This window comes from Narcine bancroftii, chromosome 8, assembly GCF_036971445.1.
Source record: "Narcine bancroftii isolate sNarBan1 chromosome 8, sNarBan1.hap1, whole genome shotgun sequence".
Taxonomy (NCBI): domain Eukaryota; kingdom Metazoa; phylum Chordata; class Chondrichthyes; order Torpediniformes; family Narcinidae; genus Narcine; species Narcine bancroftii.
Window position 1 is genome coordinate 104,081,734 of NC_091476.1, and position 21,301 is coordinate 104,103,034.

Below are 21,301 nucleotides of genomic sequence, written 5' to 3' on the forward strand. Positions count from 1 at the left end.
GAGATTAAAAATGGGCAGGCAGGTACCTACTAGTAAATTGGGGTGGAGTCATGAAGCCACGCAAGCCCAATCCTCCTGTGGGGCAGCAATCAAATACAGCTGAAGTACTTCTTCACATGTACATCCTGCCCTGTGGCAATTTTCCCAAGGGTTGACATCCATCTGCATTCGTCACATAAATTAATTTCAAAAGATAGCTTGCATATTCAGACTATTCACATTGAAAGGCATCAAAACCAGGTTTGATCTTGACTGTTGCTCACACTCTTTTTAACAAGAACTGCATGATAGAATTCAATATGTTCTCTGCCTAGTCCCAGATTCATTTCAAGAGTTCTTTATCATTAAGATACGAAAGGTGATGACCAAAGTTGGTTCTACAGTTCTATGCTGACAATGGATTATACTTAAAGACTGTGACAAGGTGTTGACTATTTATATTGTATTTGTGGATCACAAAGCTGTCCCCAACCTCCAAGGATGTGAAGGATACCAAGTGATTCTTCAGGAAGCCCAGACACTTACCGGATGTATTGCTGTATGGCCCCATCATGATCTCCTTTTACGTACAGATGGTCACCATATTGTCGAAATATTTCTGCTAATCCATCATTATCCAAATGTTGGCTCTTTGCAAGATTGATTGCCATAACAAAGAGGTTCTTCTTAAACAACATCTGTCAAACAGATTTTCATCATCAATTTGTTTAATGCAGAAATTAATAAAAAGTTACAAGGAGGTTTCAAAGTGAATTTAAAACAGAAGTCACATAAGAGGCTGCAGACACTGAAATTTGAAGTGAAATGGTCTGCTGGAGGAATCTAGAGGACTGAGCAGCATCGGTGGGTGAAAAAGAATGGCTGCCATTTTGGGCCGGAGCCCTTCATCAAGACTGAGTTCATCCAGCAGACTGTGTTAAGCTTGCAATTAAAAGGACCTTTAAGACAGTTAAATACCTTGTGTCCTTTACAAGAGTATTATCAAACAAAAGATTGATGCCACATTAAGGGATGTGAAGGAAGATAACTAAAGGCTTAAGCGAAGTGGAAGGCTTGAAGGAACACCTCAAAATAAAAAAGGTAGAGAGATGTTCATGGAGTGAATTCCAGAGCTCAAAGGCTAATCAGCTAAAGGAACAGCTTAAAGACTAAAATCTCTGTCAAGCACAGAGATTTCAGAGGATCACGGTCTTCAAACAGAAGGATGCAATTTCCAGGAGAATTTCTCGGCTATCACAGCCAAATCATTGTTAATTTCCATTTCCATTTCTAAAGTGAAAGCATCCAAATGTGCAGATCAATGCACATTTATGTCATATTGAAAAAACTGGTGGAGAGATCCCTGGGCACAACAACAACAGCACTCCTCATCTGAACAGTACCTGAAGCCCAGCACTATCTAGTCATCATTCATGTGTAGAAGAGGACAAATACTGCATCATTTCCAATTACTGGCCAAGTCTGAGATTTATACAATTGAATATACAATATCATCCAGCTTCAAATTTGATGTTTAGGTTCATTTATTTTTGGTAATTCAAGTTTATCTCAAGATTCCAATGAGATAACCTTCAAGATTTTCCAAAAAATTATAAATATTTTCATTAATTAATATTTGAAATTTAACACCACATTGTAGCAGTCCTATTTTGGGAGAAAGGAGACTGCGTTATTAGTGTGAAGTTGGAACCAGGATAAATTTGCTATTTTTAGAAGAGAATCAAATTTCAAAGCAAACTTACTTATTGCTCCAGAGTTGGGCTACTGAGCAATACACTAATCCTACCAGTATAGTCGTTGTACAAAGCTAAATATTTCTCTTCGATTCAGCAGATGAAATCCATCCTAGTTAGTTAGCAACTAACAGTCGACAACTGCGTGTTGAAAACACAACAGATGTGCACCACATTCAGGATAAGCTGAACACAAGAAAGGGAAGTACATTTTTAAATATTAAATATAGATATACAGCATGGTAACAGGCCCTTCCACCTAACTGACCTACATCTCCCATATGATTTGAAGTGACTTCCGTTCGAACACTAAGTTTTCCCATATTTTCAATCATATAGAGAATCAAAGCTTTAGTTATAGATATTTTATGTTTCTCCCCACCCCACCCACAGAGTACCAAGCTTAATATCTTGAAGAAAGATTTGAAGTCTAGTTTAATAGCACATTCAAAGGATCCTAACTCAAACAGGGCAGTATGTCAACAATATGTGCCCCTAAGTAGAGATGGATCTTGAAATGATAATATTTTGTTTATCCTTCCTGTTTGCCTTCCACTGAATGCATGGATTAGGCAGCAAAATTACCTCCAGCTTTGTCTGTGTGTCCTTCTCCTGCAGAATACTGATCTTCCTATCGCTAGTTAACACATACAGTGAGCCCCACTCTGCCAGTACATCGACAATGTCATCAAATGCTGCCGTGTATGCAATGAATTTATTATCCAGATCATAGATGGTCAGTATCTGCTTTTCTGAAGATTGTCCATTGGCAGAAGCAAAATCTGTCCTGGAAAAAAAACATAGAGCATTGAAAGACAGCAGGGGCAGTTAAGATTTACACCATCAAGTAAGCAAAATGAGGTCTCTTAAAACAAGAGGTTTCAAATTATTTTCTCTTCAATTAAAATCACACAGTCAACTCATGTATAATGTGTTTGAATGGTAGAATTTGTCTTGAACCCATATCCTTAGTTGATCCATTCTCTGAGCATTGGTGGCCAAGGCAACATTTATTCCCAAATAATGTTCTCTCTTAAGCAAGTAGTACCTCCTTTAAACCACTGGCAGTGGATTGATCTGATCAAGAAGTTCCTATACAAGGGATACTTATCCTAGAACTGGTGTGATATTCTTCAGTTGCCTACATTTGTTAATTAGATTTAATTCATCGGAAGCACAGAAACCTTCACCAAAGAAGACATATGACCTCTGGCTGTTTGGGAAGCTAATCTCATTGTATTTTTTTTCCAAAACTCAGTAATTTCTTCATCATCAATTACCCAACAACTCCCTTTCAAAATTACTCATGGAATTAACTCCCACTGTATTTTCAGTTAAAGCATTTTCAAAAATGACAAGTCCCAGAAATAAAAGACTTTTCTTCTTCTCTTTAGGTTTTGGCTAGTGACTTTGAACCTATATTCTATGGTTTACTAACCACTCATCAGCGATGTCAGTTTCTTTCCCTCTCTTACCTATCACTCTCCAACACAAAACCTTTCTAGTCCAAATTATAGAACCAATCTAACTATTCCATCATCTCATAACTAAAGCTCCAAAATGTCCTTTTTCAGGCCATTGTATTTTACCTGAAATATGGAGCCTGGAATGGACCTCAATACCTAGCTGACACCAATTTGGTTTTAGATTAAGTTCCAGCATAAAACTTTTGTCTCTATTGTTTATTCATCTATTTATGAACTCCGAAACCTATGCTCTTTTTTAACCACTTCATCAAGTTTTTCTGGAAAGCTGTCCTTTTAGTCATCTTTCCAAAGTGTATCTTTGCTTTGAATCCACTCATCCATACTTTTGCTCAGTTCATCATTCTATCATCCTGAAACAAATCTCACATTAAGTTCAGCAAGCTTTGTTTTATTTGAAAATGTTATAATGCTCTTTTTAATACCCAAGTCTGGGTAATTTATGAAAATTGAGAATAACATTCAAAACGTATTGAGTTGTGGGATAAACCATGGCAAAATATGGTCTAGAATGGAAACAAAAATTCACTCACTTATCTCTTAATTTCATGCCTGCTATCTTTTTTAAAAAATAATTTTAATAATTTTTTTTAATTTAGTACTTCACCGTGAACCACATAATTGTCTATGGAGCCAATTGTATCATACAAAACCGAGTATTTACTGTATTAATCATGGTACCTGCACATAGTTCCTTCCATGTTTCATTCTTTATTCTATATTTACATCTTTTTCCCAACCTTGTTTGGCTTTATATATTGCTTCATCATATTCCTTGTATTGCAATTTACTCTACATGTTTGTGATAATTTTTTTTACTATTGCAGTCCCTGTGTTTAAGTATTCATAGCAGCTACTCTCAAGTAATCTTAGACTAGTTCCCAACTTTTCTTTTTAAATAAGTTTTCAACTGATAATATGAAAATATTGTAATGTGTTCTTCCATATTTATTTTTCAAATGTCAATAAATTATTTCCCATAAAGCAATCTTTTATTCTTTTAATTCCTTTTCTTCCCCATTCCTTAAAAAATAAATGGTCTATTATAAAAGGTATTAATGGGTTTTGCATTAGTAACATTTTTGGTATTTGATAATTTATCATTTTTCACTCGAGATGTTTTCTCTTCCATATTTTTAATATATGATGTAGTATTGGTAGATTGTTATGTTGCACAAGTTTCTCATCCCATTTATAGAGTAAATGTTCGGGGTCCTTTTCTCCTAATTTATATAATTCTATTTTGGGCCAAGGCGGTTTTTCTCCCATCTGATAAAAATCTGATAGATATCTTAACTGTGCTGCCCTGTAATAATTTTTGAAATTTGGTAGCTGCAATCATCCTTGTTTATATACACATGTTATTTTTTTCAAAATCACTCTTGATTTTTTACCGTTCCATAGAAACGTCCTTATTAATTTATTTAATTTCATAGCGTTTGGAACAGAAATACATTAATCTGATGCAGTTTACTCTCCCTATTAGAGTTAGTAGTAAATCTTTCCATTTTTCTAAGTCTTCCTATATTTTCTTTAAAAAGTTGGTAATTTAATTTATACAAATGATTTAAATTATTATCTATTCTTATACCAAGGTAGTGTATAGCCTGTGATTGCCATTTAAAAGAGGATTTCTTTTTACATTTTGAATAATTGACTTTGTTCATTGGCATCACTTCACTTTTATCAATATTAACCTTGTATCCTGATATCGCCCCATATTCTTTCAATTTTGTATATAACCTTTTTATTGATTTATCTGGGATTTATAAATATACTATAATGGCATCTGCAAATCAACTAATTTTAAATTCTTCCTCTTTTACTTTTATTCCCTTTATCATAGGTTCTTATCAGCTCTGCCAATGGTTCTGTAGCCAAAGCAAACAGGGAAGGTGATAATGGGCATCCCTGTCTTGTTGACCTACTCAATTTAAAGTAGTCTGAAACATATCCATTTGTTACTTTTGCCAAAGGACCATTATACATTGCTCTAATCCAATTAATACATTTTTCCAGTAATTTTAATTTCTGTAGGTAATTTTAAACAGGTAATTCCATTCCACCCTATCAAAAGCTATCTCTGCATCTAGAGCCACTGTCACAGTTGGTGTTTTATTTATTTGTGCTGCATGGATTAAATCAATAAATTTACAGACATTATCTGCCTCTCTTCTATTTTTGACAAATCCTGTCTGATCTAGCATCACTAATTTCAGTACACAATCTGTTAATCTATTCACTAGTAATTTTGCAATTAATTTATAATCTGTATTTAGCAAAGATATTGATCTATATGAAGCAGATGACAATGGGTCTTTTCATATTTTTGGAATTACTGTAATTATTGCCATTTTTCATGAATCAGGAAAATTCTGGGTCTCTTCCACCTGTTTCACTACCTCTAAGAGAGGCAGAATTAATAGATTATTAAATACCTTCTGAAATTCTGTTGGAAATCCATCTTCGCCTGGCACTTTATTAATTTGGTAATGTCGTTAGAGCATCAAGTTTTCTGTAATTGTCAGGGGCTTTAGTAATTTATTTTGATCTTCCAGTTGTAATTGGGATAATTCAATATTTGACAAAAACTCATCTATTTTGTCTGTTACAGAATTTGCATTTGTCTCTAAATATATTTTAATTTGTTGTTCTATGTATTTCCGAAAGTTGTGTCTTTTTAACAATATGGGGTTTAGCCTCCATCTATATGTTTTTGCCAGAATATCCCCTAAAGCAATTATCAATAACAAGGGTGAGTGGTCTGATATAAGTCTTGCCTTATATTCGGTATTTCGAACTTTCCCTTGAATCTGTGCCGACAACAAGAAACATATCAATCCGAGAATAGGTTTTATGTCTGTTTGAATAATATGAATCATCTCTTTCTTTTGGATTTTGTTTTGTCCATATATCAATTATCTTCATGTCATGCACTGAGTTTAATGTAAATTTAGCTGCTTTATTTTTTTATAGTAGTCTTCCCGATTTTATTTATCGATGGGCCAAGGTTAAAATTAAAGTCTCCCCTAGTAAAATGTGTCCCTGTGTATCTGCTATCTTTAAAAAAATGACCTGCATAAATTCCTGGTCATCTTCATTAGGTGCATAAATGTTCAACAAGTTCCAAGATTCTGAATAAATCTGGCACATCATCATTATGGGTCTGTTATTACTTTCTTTATCTTAAATGGCAGATTCTTATTAACTAATTTAACAACTCCCCTGGCTTTTGAATTGTACGATGATGCAACTACGTGGTCTACCCAGTCTCTCTTCAATATACGATGTTCTAACTCAGTTAAGTGTGTTTCTTGTATAAATGATGTCTATTTTCTTCTTTTTAATGAGTGTCAGTAACTTTTTCTCTTAATTTGATTGTGAATTCCATTAATATTAATAGTTATATATTTCAATGTATTCATCTTATCCATCCATTTTCACCTCTATTCCACCTCTTCAATCCCTCCATCTCCCTTCTTCTAAAATCACTCTTTAGATTGTTCTTACTCTTTACTATATGCGACGACACAACTAGTAGGAAAATAACAAAAAGCCATAAGAAAACCAAAGAATATTAAAGAAAACCACATTAAATCCCCCTTTACTGAGTTGTCCTTGCCACCTCGCAAGACAACCACAACTCCCTTTTCTATGTCCACAAATGTCAACAAATTTCAGAGGGCAGATCCTTCCCCCTCCCCTGCCGCCCCCAGAGAAATCATTATATATTATTCTTAAAAATATAACAAACCTTTTTTTTAACCTCTTTTTCCTTAAACATCTGTAATCAAGTTATTAACATTCAAACTTATTTATATACATTATCTTAACAGTCCTTTTATTATTTTATTTACTCCTCTTCTAGTTGCTTATTCAGCAATTGATCTGCAAAGCAACAGGCTTCTTCTGGATCTGAAAACAGTCTAATTTGCCCACCAGAGATGAATATCTTCAACACTGCTGGATGCCGTAACACAAAGTTATAGCCTTTTTTTTTCATAGTAGTTTTGTTAAATTAAACTCCTTATGATTCTTTAAAAGTTCGAAGCTTATATCTGGATTTAAAAAAATTCCATTATACTCCAATGGCTCCTTGTTTTCTTTCATTCTTTTAATAGCTAGTTCCAATATTTTCTTTCTTGTTGTTTATCACTGACAAAAGGCAAAGGAGGAAAAACCCAACACCCAACCCCAACCAACCAATTTTCCCCTGCAACCGCTGCAACCGTGTCTGCCTGTCCTGCATCGGACTTGTCAGCCACAAACGAGCCTGCAGCTGACGTGGACATTTACCCCCTCCATAAATCTTCGTCCGCGAAGCCAAGCCAAAGAAGAAAGAAGATTAGTATGAAACGCGGTTTCTGATGTGGCTGTAGCTTTGGCGTCAATGCTCTGTGGGCTCTTTCAATTTCTATTTCTTCTTGGAATTCTTCTACTCCCAAGATCTGTGGGATCCATCTTTCTATAAATCCTTTTATATCTCTCCCTTCTTCCAGGCCACTATTTTTATATTATTATGTCTGCTGAAATTCTCTAAAATGTCAATTTTATGGCCCAATAAGTCATGTCTTCTTAATCTCCTTATCTCCATCTTCCAATTTTTATCTTAACTCATTCACCTCATATCATTAAGAAAAGGTACAAGGACTGCCTAAAGAAATCTCTTGGTGCCTGCCACATTGACCACCGCCAGTGGGCTGATATCGCCTCAAACCGTGCATCTTGGCGCCTCACAGTTTGGCGGGCAGCAACCTCCTTTGAAGAAGACCGCAGAGCCCACCTCACTGACAAAAGGCAAAGGAGGAAAAACCCAACACACAACCCCAACCAACCAATTTTCCCCTGCAACCGCTGCAACCGTGTCTGCCTGTCCCGCATCGGACTTGTCAGCCACAAACGCGCCTGCAGCTGACGTGGACATTTACCCCCTCCATAAATCTTCGTCCGCGAAGCCGAGCCAAAGAAGACTCTGTCTTCCACTTCATCACTTCTCTTTCTCATTTCTGCCATAGCATTCTCCATTCTTTGTATTTTTACATCTGTCTCTTGCATGGTTTTTTTTTATTAGTTCTGAACTTAGCCATTATTGTTTCTATTAGAATCTTTATTTGACTGTCAATCTATTCCTTATTTACTATTTGCATCTGTTTTTTTTACCTTGTATTTTTTCTTGTATGTCCTTTTCTTCTTTCTCTTGCTCCATTTCTTAGCTCTGTGTTGATCTTGCTTTTATTGTTGTCTTCTCCACTGCTTTTCCCATTGTAGAGCCAGCGTCTTGCTGTCGGCATCCGTTCCCTTCGGCGTCCTCTTTAGTATGCATACCGCGCATGCGTGATGGCATTTCTTTTTCAGGCTCCGCAAGCCAATGTTCCAGACTACCCCGTGGGATGTCATCCCCAAGCTGCCCACTTACCAACTTTGCAGCTCGGGCCATTCTCTTCGGGAGAGCTCCCTGATCACGGACTTTGGAAAGGCCTTCCTCTTTATTTTCCGGGGACTTCTTCATCTCTTCTTTGGTTACTGTTGTAGTCTTTTCCTTCTTAGGAGCCATCCTCAGGTTCTTCTTATACTTTTTATCTTGCAACTTTTTAATGTTTTACTTCTCTGCCTTACTTTCTACCTTTTTTTTCAACTTTCTCTGTGGAGTGCTGGTTTTCCCTAACCAGCCACTACTCCATCATGTGACCACCTCCCCCCATGCCCTCTATCTTAATGCCTTTTGTGAAGCACTTTGTTGTGTGCCATCCAAAATTTGGCATGGACATTCTGGGAAAGAGCATGTTTTGCTGCATCTGAATTTTGACCATCTATTAAGCTACCCTGATCAACTTTCTAAGCTACCCTGATCTATTAAGCTACCCTGATCAACTTTCTAAGCTACCCTGATCTATTAAGCTACCCTGATCAACTTTCTAAACTACCCTGATCTATTAAGCTACCCTGATCAACTTTCTACGCTACCTTGATCAATTTTCTAAGCTACCCTGATCTATTAAGCTACCCTGATCAACTTTCTAAGACAATAATTTGTCTCTAACATGTTCTTGATAATTAAAAACACAAAAATGCAAAATCATTTCGACTGCAGACTTTTGTGTTTCATTCCTTGATAATTAACCTTCCTTCTTACATTAAACTAGTCTGTCCCTTTAAATGTTCTCTAGTATTGTGCTACTATAATTGTGAGATTAATGTATTAATATATTGACTTTTTCTTCTTAAAAAAACATTTTGCTGACTCTAGTTCAGTAATAATAAACTCCAAATGGATACAAAACTTCTTTCATACTTTGATATCTTCTTGTCCTTTGAGACAATGATGAGGTAGCCACGATACCAGTGAACGATCTGCTTCTGTCCCTCAAAAGCAAAGCAAGGACCACGCTCATCAGGTTGATAAAGATACACACAATCATCCCCTGCAACTATCAGTTGGTTGTCTTGCGAAGGGTCACACAGGGCAGAACAGTGCAGACTGCAACCATGATTATCGAGCTCCATTGCAGGAAATTCTTTAATTGAAACATTGTACGACTGAAAGTAAATACAAGGAAAGACAATGAAACACATGCACTTTCACCTCAGTTTAACCTAAAACACTTTAGAGACAAATGCATTGTGACAAATAGGAAATACATCAGTTGATATCTGCAGAGACATCCCACAAGCTGCAAACTGATGACCAGGAACCGTCTCATTCCTGATGAGTACTTGGAGAAAATACATTGGTATCACAGCATTACCTGAACAAATCTTACCATGTTACACCTCAAATAGTACAGCACAGGAATTGGCCCTTCAGCTCACAATGTTTGTGCTGAACATGATGCCAATTTAAAATGCATATCTGTCCACATTGTCTATAGCCCTCCATTTCCTGCCCGTCATGTCTAAATGTCCCTAAAACATTGCTACTGAATCTGCTACTACCACTTCCCCTGATTGTACCTTCAAAGCATCTACCACTCTTTTTCTTAGCTATGTGAATCCTGCAAAAAAAAGTGGCTGAAGTAAATGGATAGCTGCATTTAAGAAGTAAAAAAAATCTTCCTTTTAGGTTTCCTTTAAACTTTCTCCCTCTCACCTTGAAAGTATACCCAATTGTATTTGACATTTCCACTCCTGAAAATACATCATGACTACATACCCTAATTATCCCTCTCATAATTTTATGTACATTCATGAAGTTACCATAGAGTCTTTGGCACCCCATAGAAAACCACAAGTTTGTCCAATCTTTCCTCACAGCTAAGATTCTAATCCAAGCAACATTGATATACAGCAACTAGAACTGCCAGACCAATACTCCAAATGTGGACGAACCAAAGTTTTATAAGGCTGCAATGTAAAAGAAAAATAGAGGGTTATTAGTTAGGGTGGGTTTAGTTTTTTTTTAAAGGCATATATAGGTCAGCACAACATTGTGGGCCGAGGGGCTTATACTGTGCTGTTGTGTAATGTTTTGTGTTTGTAATAACTTGTCAATTTTTAGAATCAACCTCCCAATAGATGAATGCAAGTTTGCTATATCCTTTCTTGTGTTGCCATTTTCAGGGTGCTGTGGCCTTGCACCCCAAGATCCCTCTGTACATCAATGTTCCATTTACTTTATATTTTTCTCTCCATTTAATATTTCTCTCCATTTAATCTCCAAAAGAGCAACACCTTACACGTGTCAATTTAAAATCTTTCCAGCAGTGGTACCTGGGTAAATGGTCATGTATACTCTGCTCTTTGTTAGTATAGAGATACCAGTGTAATCCCACATTTCTTATGACAGGAAATAAATCTGACCTGGTTTGCCTAGCTCCGTCAGTGTTACAGATTAGTTAATTCATTTACCAATTTCCCCATCAGTCTCACGACACACATACATTTTGCTTACACTAATCCACAGACCAAACTATTGAATAATTGAAAATGGTTTACATGGGAGTTCTCCTAGGTGATGATGATGTTGGATAAGAAGTTCATGTCCAGAAAAATGGACAACAAATACATTCTTGTTCATCTAAATATTCAAAATAAACCAAATGTGACATACTTTCACATTCTCTGTAGTAACCACGAAGAGATACGTCTGTTTAGCAGACTGCTGGAACCCTAAGCCAGTGATGGGAAAGGTTCCTTCAGCTAGTACATCAGTTTTGCTGTGCCTGTCACGAGTGATATCTCCTTTTTTCAGAACAACACTACCATCTGTGAATCCTGCAAAAAACAATGTGGCTAAGGTAAATGCATCAAAGCATTTAAGGAAAAGGGAGATACATAGACAAGCAATAAAGGATTATATTGTGTGCAAACCTGAGCATGAACAAATTTGTCAAATAACCAGTTTAGCATTGTAAATTACATGTAACTTTATGAAACAGGAACATATTGCAGCTTTAAAATATGCAAACCCAAAAATATTCTCAAATTTTATACTGGTGAGCAGACACAATGTAATATAGAACTCCACAGGCCACCGTTAAGGGAGACTGCCAGGGCACAATATGTAAATTTTGTTTCCAGTGTTCACAATTACCAATTGCCATGTGGTTGAGGTTTTCATGGACTGTGAGACACGACACTTCCGTCGGCTTATTTCCTGGAATTGCAGAAAATATTCTAGTGCAGAGAGGATTTCCACTGCCATCTCGTTTCTCCAAATTCCAGACCTTGACCTTCAATGCAAAGAAAAACAACAATTTGTGATTTATTTGTTCAATTGACTTGCTATCAGCTCCAGTTGGCACTCCTGTATATATTGGAACTGTTCTCGAGAACACTAGATCTAAATGCATCAATCCAACTGCTTGACTTCTGCTGCACCAAGGAAGTTCTCAACCACGGACCACTTTCAACATGAACTTGATGGACCATTGGCGAAGGTGATAGGAAATGGATACATATCGAACCAATTTAAATTATGCAGGTCAACTAGACAGGGATGTCCACTATCTTCCTCACTATTCGCTTTAGCTATCGAACCCTTGGCAGAACTGATAAGAACAGAAAATAAAAGAAAAGGGATAAAAATAAAAGAGAAGGAATATAAAATCAGTCTATTCGCAGATGACATCATAGTATACTATGGCGAGCTCTCCACTGGCCACCGAGACAGAGGTGCACCAACGAAGAGGTACAAGGACTGCCTAAAGAAATCTCTTGGTGCCTGCCACATTGACCACCGCCAGTGGGCTGATATCGCCTCAAACCGTGCATCTTGGCGCCTCAGTTCAGCGGGCAGCAACCTCCTTTGAAGAAGACCGCAGAGCCCACCTCACTGACAAAAGACAAAGGAGGAAAAACCCAACACCCAACCCCAACCAACCAATTTTCCCTTGCAACCGCTGCAACCGTGTCTGCCTGTCCCGCATCGGACTTGTCAGCCACAAACGAGCCTGCAGCTGACGTGGACATTACCCCTCCATAAATCTTCGTCCGCGAAGCCAAGCCAAAGAGAAAGATACTTAACAGAACCAGAATTATCAATAAAAGAATTACATAAGAAATTGAAGGAATATGGAGAAATATCGGGGTACAAGATCAACGCAAATAAAAGTGAAGTGATGCCAATGAATAATGCGGATTTCACAAAGTTTAAGAAAGAATCACCATTTAACTAACAAACACAAGCAATCCGATACCTAGGTATTCAACTAGATAATAATCTAGGCCATCTATACAAATTCAATTATCAACCATTAATGAAGAAATTACAAGATGACTTATAACATTGGAAAGATTTACCACTAACACTGATAGGAAGGGTAAATTGCATTAAAATGAATATCTTCCCAAGGATACAATACCTATTTCAATGGTTACCAATTCCCTTAACAGAGAAATTCTTCAATGAGCTACAGAAAATAATAAGGAAATTCTTATGGAAAGGGGGGAAACCGAGGATAGCGCTAGATAAATTAACAGAATGGTACAAACAAGGGGGCTTACAGCTACCAAGCTTTAAGAATTATTATAGAGCAGCACAATTAAGATACCTATCAGATTTTTATCAAACAAGGGAAAAACCAGATTAGAGCTAGATAAAATAGGGGAGAAGGTACCAGAACATATACTATACAAGTGGGATGAAAAGCTGGTGCAACATAGAAGTTCACCAGTACTGCACCAGCTGCTCAACATTTGGAAGAAGATTCACGTAGAAAGGAAACAAACAAATTACCAACTACCAAAATTATTATTGAAGCAAAATCAACTAATCCCTTTCACAATAGATAACCTTTCCTTTAGAGAATGGGAGAGAAAAAGGATCAAAAGAATAGAAAATTGCTTTTTGGGAAATAATTTATTATCTTTTGAACAAATGAAGTACAAATATGGTATAACTCAAGGTACAATGCTTGCATACCACCAACTGAAAACCTACTTAAAGGACAAATTGGGAAGCAGGCTGAGGTTACCAGAAGAAAGCAGCTTTGAATATGTGATTACAGATACAATGATAATTAAAAGATTTATAACAAACATGTACATCAAGCTGCAAGAGAAAGAGAACGATGAAACCAAACAAAAGTGGGAACAAGATCTAAACATAAAGATAAAAAATTAAACATGGGAAAAGCTATGCTCCAGAACTATGAGAAATACAATAAACACGAGGTTACGCATGATACAATATAATTGGTTAAACAGGTTATGTATCACACCCCAAAAGTTAAATAAATGGGACCAACAGTATCAGATAGATGTTTTTGCTGTAAGAAGGAAATGGGAACAACAGTACATGCAATTTGGGCATGTGAGAAAGTGGAAAAGTTTTGGGAAGATCTAAATCAGGTATTAAATAAAATCACAAAAAGCAACATAGCAAAAAATCCAGAGATCTTTCTTTTAATTAATATAAGTAAAGAATTAGGACTCAAGTTGGATGAAGCACAAAAAAGATTTATTATGATAGCCTTAGCTGTAGCAAAAAAATGTATAATGTCAATCTGAAAATCAGAAGAGAGCCTGAGAGTACAGGAATGGTACATAGAAATGAATAAATGTATTCCATTGGAAAAAAATAACATATAATTTAAAAAATAAAGACACAGTATTTGAACAAATTTGGGAACCGTACATGGAACACAACAGAGAGGGCCTACTGCGGACCTCCACCCCCTAAAATGAAAAAATGAGAAGAAGACGAAATGAACTGACCCAGTGTGTAAGAGTAGATGATACAATTTTCTTATTTATTTTCTGTGTGATGACATTGTTTAATGGGTTTATTGTAATGTATATGTTGAATGTTTAGTGAGTAGGGAGGGGGGTAGGAAGGGAGGGGGGTAGGAAGGGAGGGGGGAAAAAAGGGAGAAAATGACACTGTATATTCAAGAGGGAAATGTTTGTGTGCATTTTGGTTAATATGGTTCATAATGTGAAAAATTTTTAAAAATTTAAAAAACATGAACTTGATGGTTCTCATCTTGTGTCTGAGCTCATCAACAGACTCCAGATGCTCTCCAGAACTTAGACCATTTGCAAATTTAATGTTAAACTTCCAATTTTACATATTTCATCTGTTTCTGAAACCCATCATTTGGCATGTCCAGATTGCTATTACAATGTGTTCATGTTTATAGACACCCATAACCATACTTTTCATCTTCGACTCTTCAACGTGTTACCTTGTCACTTATTGCTCAAGCAAGGCGTTCCCATCTCCAAATCCTCCTCCATTCTAACAATCTGTTTCTAAACTCTGTCTCACTGAATTCATTGGAATTTCCCTCTCCCTCATCCCATCAATGGTAAAAATGAGGAATTTATGCAAATCCAAGGGTAAAGGGCTGCAGTCAGAAAAGAAACATGGCTGTGGAAGCAAGATTTTGTCAATACCTTATCAAAGAACATAAAGTCAACAGATCACCAAGAGTGACCAAGGCAAAAGACTCAAGCATAAATCTCAACAGATCTAGGAGCAGTTTCAAAACTGCCGTTCTTAATAATTAAAAATCAAAACCTGTAAATGTTGTAACTTGAAAGAAAAGCAGAGATTATTGGAAATAGTTAACTCAAGCAACAGCTGTGAAAAGAAAAATAGTTAACATTTCATGAAGATGAGTGATTCTGTTGTCTGATTTATTTCAGATTTCATTCACCTTTGCTGGAGTTGTCATTTTTTAAAATTCTAACTTGATGCATCACTTTTTTTATGTTCAAGGAGATATATACCAGTAAGTGTAATTCACTGCCGAAATAACCATTCTCAATAAGTATATCAGTACATGATGTGGCCACAGTGCCAGAGGTTACCTATTATGAAAATGCGCCTGCATGTGTATTAAATCATGAATACACAACAGTGGGATGGGATTACACACCCCCTCCTGTTCTCCAGACAGTGGAGGGAAGATTTAAAAGGGAAACGCCAGAATTTCACACGTGGGCCCAACAACCTCAGTCACAGAGACCAAAGGAGAGTTCATGGAGTCAGAAGAAAACATAGAAACATAAAAAAATAGGTGCAGGAATAGGCCATTTGGCCCTTCAAGTCTTCTCTGCCATTCAATATGATCATGGCTGATAAGTACCTGGTTCTTGTCTTCTCCCCATATCCCTTGATTCCCTTAGCCACAAGGGCCAAATCTAACCTATGCTTAAATATTGACAAGGAACGGTATCCTTTGCAATAAAAGGAAAAAATGAATCGGAACTCGATAGAATACTGGAACAAATTCAATACAGTGACTGGGCAGCTCCCATTGTTCCAATGTGAAAAGCCAAAAGAGAAATCCGAATTTGTGGTGATTACAAATTCACCATTAACCAGGCTCTGCAGATACTTGAACATCCTACACCCAAAGCTGATGGGAGAAAGAAATTCACAAAACTGGATTTATTGCAAGCATACCAACAAAGAGAGTTGGATAAAGACCCAAAGAAACATGTGGCAATCAATATGAACATAGAGTAATTCACCTAAATTCGAATGCCATATGGAATATCAGCAGCCCCAGCTATATTTTAAGCGACCTTGGACATATTTTTACATGGCATCAATGTCAGATGTTAACTCGATGACATCATAATTACAGGTCAGGACGACTCTGAGTACTTATCCAACCTAAAAAAGGTCCTAACTCGACTGCAACAAGCAAACGTCCATCTGCAACAGGATAAGTGTGTATTTATGGTACCTTCCATCACATATCTGGGCTTCACAATTAACAGTGAAGGAGTCCGAATGAATAACCGCTGGTACCAAAGCTCTCTGCAGAGCACCATACCCAACAAACTGAGCTGAACTGCAGTCATTTTTGGGTTTAGTTAACCATTACTGGAAGCACATTCCAAATATGTCAAAGCTCTGCGACCCCCTAAATCAACTATTGAGAAAAGACCAAAAATGGTGTTGGAATGAAGAGACTACTAACTCAGTGGACCACTTGAAAGAACTACTAAAATCCAGCGACAATGTTCTTGTCCACTATAGTCCACGAAAAGAAGTGATTCTTGCGGTGGATGCTTCGCCAGTGGGATTAGGAGTGGTGCTATCACAGGTAACGGGAAAAGGGGAACAGCTGGAAAAAGGGCTGGCCGTAATATTTGGTGTCAAACATTCCACCATTACTTATACGGTAGGAAGTTTACTTTCATAACAGACAACAAACCACAGAGTTTGATTCTAGGCCCTAAAAAGGGAATACCAGTGCTAGCTGCAACAAGAACTCAAAGATGGGCCATATATAAGTACGACTTGAAACATAATCTGCAACCCAAAACAACTATGTGGATGCTCTATCTTGCTTACCTCTACCGGAAACGGAGGAAGATGAAATAATTAAATGGACAGCAGAGGCTACAGCTGTTCATCAAGAACAGCTTCATTGTTGACCAATTACAGTAAAGATAATCAGCAAAGAAGTACGAAAAGAAGCGATATTATCAAGTGTCCTTTACTTCCCGTCAAATGGGTGGCCTGAGGCCAAAATGATATCGGAAGAACGGAAACCTTATTACACAAGGCAACACAAAATATCAATTGAGGAAGGTTGTTTATTATGGGGAACCAGAACGATCATCCGTGCAAAATGGAAAACAGCCACATTATCAGAACTCCCTAACAATCACCCAGGAACGGTTCAAATGAAGGCACTGGCACATGTGCATGTCTGGTAGCCCGCAATAGACATTAATATTGAACAGATGGTGACGAGATGTAGCATTTGTAAAGATATGCAACCCAAAGCTCTTCAAGCCTAAGCTAACCCATGCAAATGGCCATCACGACCATGGAATAGGATTCACATTGATATCGCTGGTCCTTTTATGGGAGAAAACTTCCTTATGGTTGTAAATGCACACTCTAAATGGCCAGTAGAAAAAACACGATAAAAACAACAACGTACCAGACAATTGAAAGACTATGAAATATGTTTGCATCATACGGATTGCCTATAGAACTAGTTTCCGATAATGGTCTGCAGTTTGTATCGGAGGTTTTTAAAGAATTCCTATGCAATAACAATATACAACATGTCTTGTCCCTACCATCCAGGCACAAGTGGGGAAGCAGAACGTTTCGTACAAACCTTCAAATGGGCAATGAAGAATAAAAAATACTTAAACTCATCATGGAGCCTAAACATTGCAGATTTTCTGTTAAGCCAGAGAAGCACGCCTCACTCTACTACCAAACGAACACCAGCTGAATTGATGTTTAGACATAACTTAAGAATTAAGACTTTCTACAGTACACCCAAACATCGGCCTTCAAATGAAATAATTAACGTCTCCTAGTGAGCCTACCAGATCTCTAGAAATGAGAGAACCGGTACTGCTACTAGACTATTGTGATAATAGGGGGCCATTGTAAGAGGATCCTTAAAAAAATTTGAGTCCTTGTTCTTACTCCATTCTGGTGCGAACTAAAATATGGAAATGGCACATTGACTGATTGAAAGTGGTGGATGATCCTATGGCCACGCCCACCGCTCACTACCTTGATGAGATTCCAGGACCTACCGTTGACGTCCCAAAAATATCTTCGGAAAGCGAATCTCCTTCAATGTTCGCTGCTCAACGAGCAGTCCTATGCTACGTTCTATGCAAAGTCCCAATGGGGTTTGTCAAAGACAAAGTTCACCCTTTCCATATGTGTTTGGAATTTGAGAGAAAATCAAAGCATCTGGAGGAAACCAATGCAGTCACAAGGAGAATGTATACATTTGTTACAAACCCATGCTGCTGGTGCTGTAATAGGATTATACTAACCATTATGCTAACCATATTGCCCATGATTGAACAACTATTTCAAGTTTACTACTCAAGGTACAATGCAGGATCAGGTTATTCAGCCCATAACTTCTATCCCAAACATGATACCAAATTAACTAAATGTCTTCTGTCTATCTTTCTCTTCCCTACATAATCATGTGTCTTTCAAGAAACCTGTTAAATGCTACTGATATGTCTGCTTCCATCATTATCCCTGGCATCTCATTTCAAGCACTACCACTCTCAAGATAAAAACTTCCCCCACCTCCTTGCTTTAAATGCATGCCCTCTCGCATATGACATTTTCATCCTGGGAAAAATATTCTGTCGACTTATATATGCCTCACACAATTTTATAAACTTCAATCACTCCAGACAAAACAACCCATATTTGTCTGATTTCACCTTCTGGTTCACGCCCTCTAATCCAGACAACATCCCAGTAAATCCCTTCTGTATCCTTTCTGAAGCCTTCCCATCTTTCCTGTCATGGGGCAGCCAGAATTGTACCATACTGTCAATCTTATCTCTCCAATATTCCTCGACACCGTCCACGACTACATAAACTGTTATATCATCAATTCACTGATCAGTGAATCATGTTGGATCAGTGACCATGTTGAATCAGGCCATTCACCATCAATTTCACAGGAATGAGCCATTAAGAACTAGCCTTACTGGTTAATGAATTAGATTTATGTCACTTACCAGAGGGTTAATCCCTGGTTCATCTTCTCCAACAGAGACAAGGATACTGTGCTGCTTCAGTTGAAACAAGTGTGTAACTCGAAGCTTATAAGCCTGAAAAGAGCTGAACTGCAAAGTTCGAGTCAGGAACCAAATATTCCCTTCAATATGTATTTTAATGTCAAGGATCTTCAAAATGAACTAGTATCTTTTGGGGAGATTGGGAAGAGAACCGATGACGGAGGCATCTTTCACAGGGGAGGCATCAATACTTAAAACTAATTTGATCTGAAACGTTAATGCTTAAACGAGCCAGTAGCTTTCAAAAATAACTGGTCAAAAATAACGCGTCCTCAATAGGAAACAGCAGTAACTGGGATCACTACCATTAAACCCATCCGAGAAGGCTGCGATGGCAGACGAGGTGGGTGGAGGTTCATGCTGAAGAGGAGAGAGAATGAAGGGGAGCGCATTCGTTTTCTTTGGAGGTGTTTTGGAAAGATGACACAGGGCGAGGAAAGCCGGGTGAGTTGATTAAAAACCCGGGCACGGGACTGTGGGCGGAAGCGTGAATCGTTTGCTTTGAGGGTAAGAAATCGCCGGGACGGAGTGGGGGCCGGGGCCGGGGCCGGGGCCGGGGCCGGGGCCGGGGCCGGGGCCGGGGCCGGGGCCGGGGCCGGGGCCGGGGCCGGGGCCGGGGCCGGGGCCGGGGCCGGGGGAGGGAACTCGGCGCCTGGCCCGCGTCAAGGATATCTCCCAGCACCAGGCTGCCTCTGCCACTCGTGCACACACTGATGGCCGAGTCTCCCGGGCAGCGGAACTCCTGGTCCAGTTGCCCAGGCTCCTTCAGCGGCTCTTTGTCGAAAAAAACGAAACGTCTCCATTGCAGAAAGGCCGCCATCTTGTCGTCATGTGACGAGGGCACGTGATCCGACCTGTGTCACCTGACTGCTCTTCCAGGGTCTGCACGGACGAGTGTGGACTTTGAAGGAGCACAGGATGAGATCAAGGCCGGTCTTGAACTGCTCAGAAACTGCTTTTCTAGCATTAGACCTTGTCAAAAGGCTCCGAAACTTAGGGATATGTCGTTGCCTCCTGTGGTCGCTGCGGGACTTGCTGAGTTTCCCCACCGTTTCTGTGTATCAGTTAAATGCAACCTTTAATGTTAACCTCCGATGCCGTTCGGTGGTCGTACTGAATGTGCAATACCGTGCAGGAAGGAGGTCCACGGCTCCGCATGAAATTCTCATCCGAGCATCCAGCCGGCCTCTCACCCGCGATGCAAGCAAGAAAGTGTCTCCTTCCCTTCGGCAGCAGCGCTGGAGAATTCAATGACCCATCTCTCCAAGGACTCTGCTTCATCTCAGAGATAGGGACATGTACAGCACTTCAGTTTTAGTTCAGATTTCTGATTTTCAAAGATCAAATTTGCCGAGTTGTCCTTTGTGCGCCCAAAACCACATTTAAAAGGAGCTCACAAAAACCTTGGTGGCGTCACTCGACTGAGTTTGCTCCACATGTTTCCTGCAGCGCGGTGAACAATTCAAAAGTACTTTCTAAAACAACATCTAATCTTTGTGTCTCCTACTCCAAGACGGGACCCTGGGGAATGTAATTGAGAGTTTATCATTTTTTGACCACGTCTCCGTTGTTCAGCTATGAAAGCTCCATCCCTTGCCTGCAGATTGACTATTTGGGGAACTTTTTTTTGAAAGCGGGCCTCCAGTAATTATTGCTAACTATTATCATAATGTCCTCTCCAAGCTTGTGAATTGGGAAGTGGCTGGTGAGATGATTTATGCATTGTTTTTGTTTCAAACCTCCACAGAGTTGGAGGTTCAAATCGATTGGAAATAGAACATGTAATTTCTTTGTTCAAAAAGGGAGGTAGAAAAGATAACCCAGTTGTTTTAACTTCTGTTGTAAGAAAAATGTTAGAAGCTACTTATTAAAGATCTTGCAGCAGGGCACTTTGAAGCTTTCAAGATAATCAGAGTCAATGGAGTTAAACAAGAAAACTTGCAGCGAAAGGCCACTTTGGAATTCTTTGTAATAGTAATATGCATTATGGATAAAACAGAATTGGTGGATATACCATAGATTCCTAGAATCTATAAGGCATTGCTTCAAAGGTTGTGTAGAGGATAAAACCTCCATGCAGCATAGATTGCAATTGTCTGG

At 38.4% G+C, this 21,301-nt stretch overlaps 1 protein-coding gene across 1 annotated transcript in view; it reads right to left on the bottom strand.

The window, feature by feature from the left end:
- vps11 (VPS11 core subunit of CORVET and HOPS complexes) overlaps positions 1–20,031 on the bottom strand; it is a 38,553-nt gene extending 18,522 nt beyond the window's left edge. Inside the window, exons 1-7 of the mRNA XM_069894676.1 lie at positions 19,874–20,031; positions 19,142–19,290; positions 11,748–11,886; positions 11,265–11,428; positions 9,510–9,754; positions 2,319–2,520; positions 526–677 (exon numbers count right to left, since the gene is read on the bottom strand). Coding sequence (XP_069750777.1) covers positions 526–677; positions 2,319–2,520; positions 9,510–9,754; positions 11,265–11,428; positions 11,748–11,886; positions 19,142–19,290; positions 19,874–20,021 — 1,199 coding nt within the window. The 5' untranslated portion in view covers positions 20,022–20,031. The remainder of the gene's footprint in view (positions 1–525; positions 678–2,318; positions 2,521–9,509; positions 9,755–11,264; positions 11,429–11,747; positions 11,887–19,141; positions 19,291–19,873) is intronic.
- Between the last annotated feature and the right edge of the window lie 1,270 nt (positions 20,032–21,301).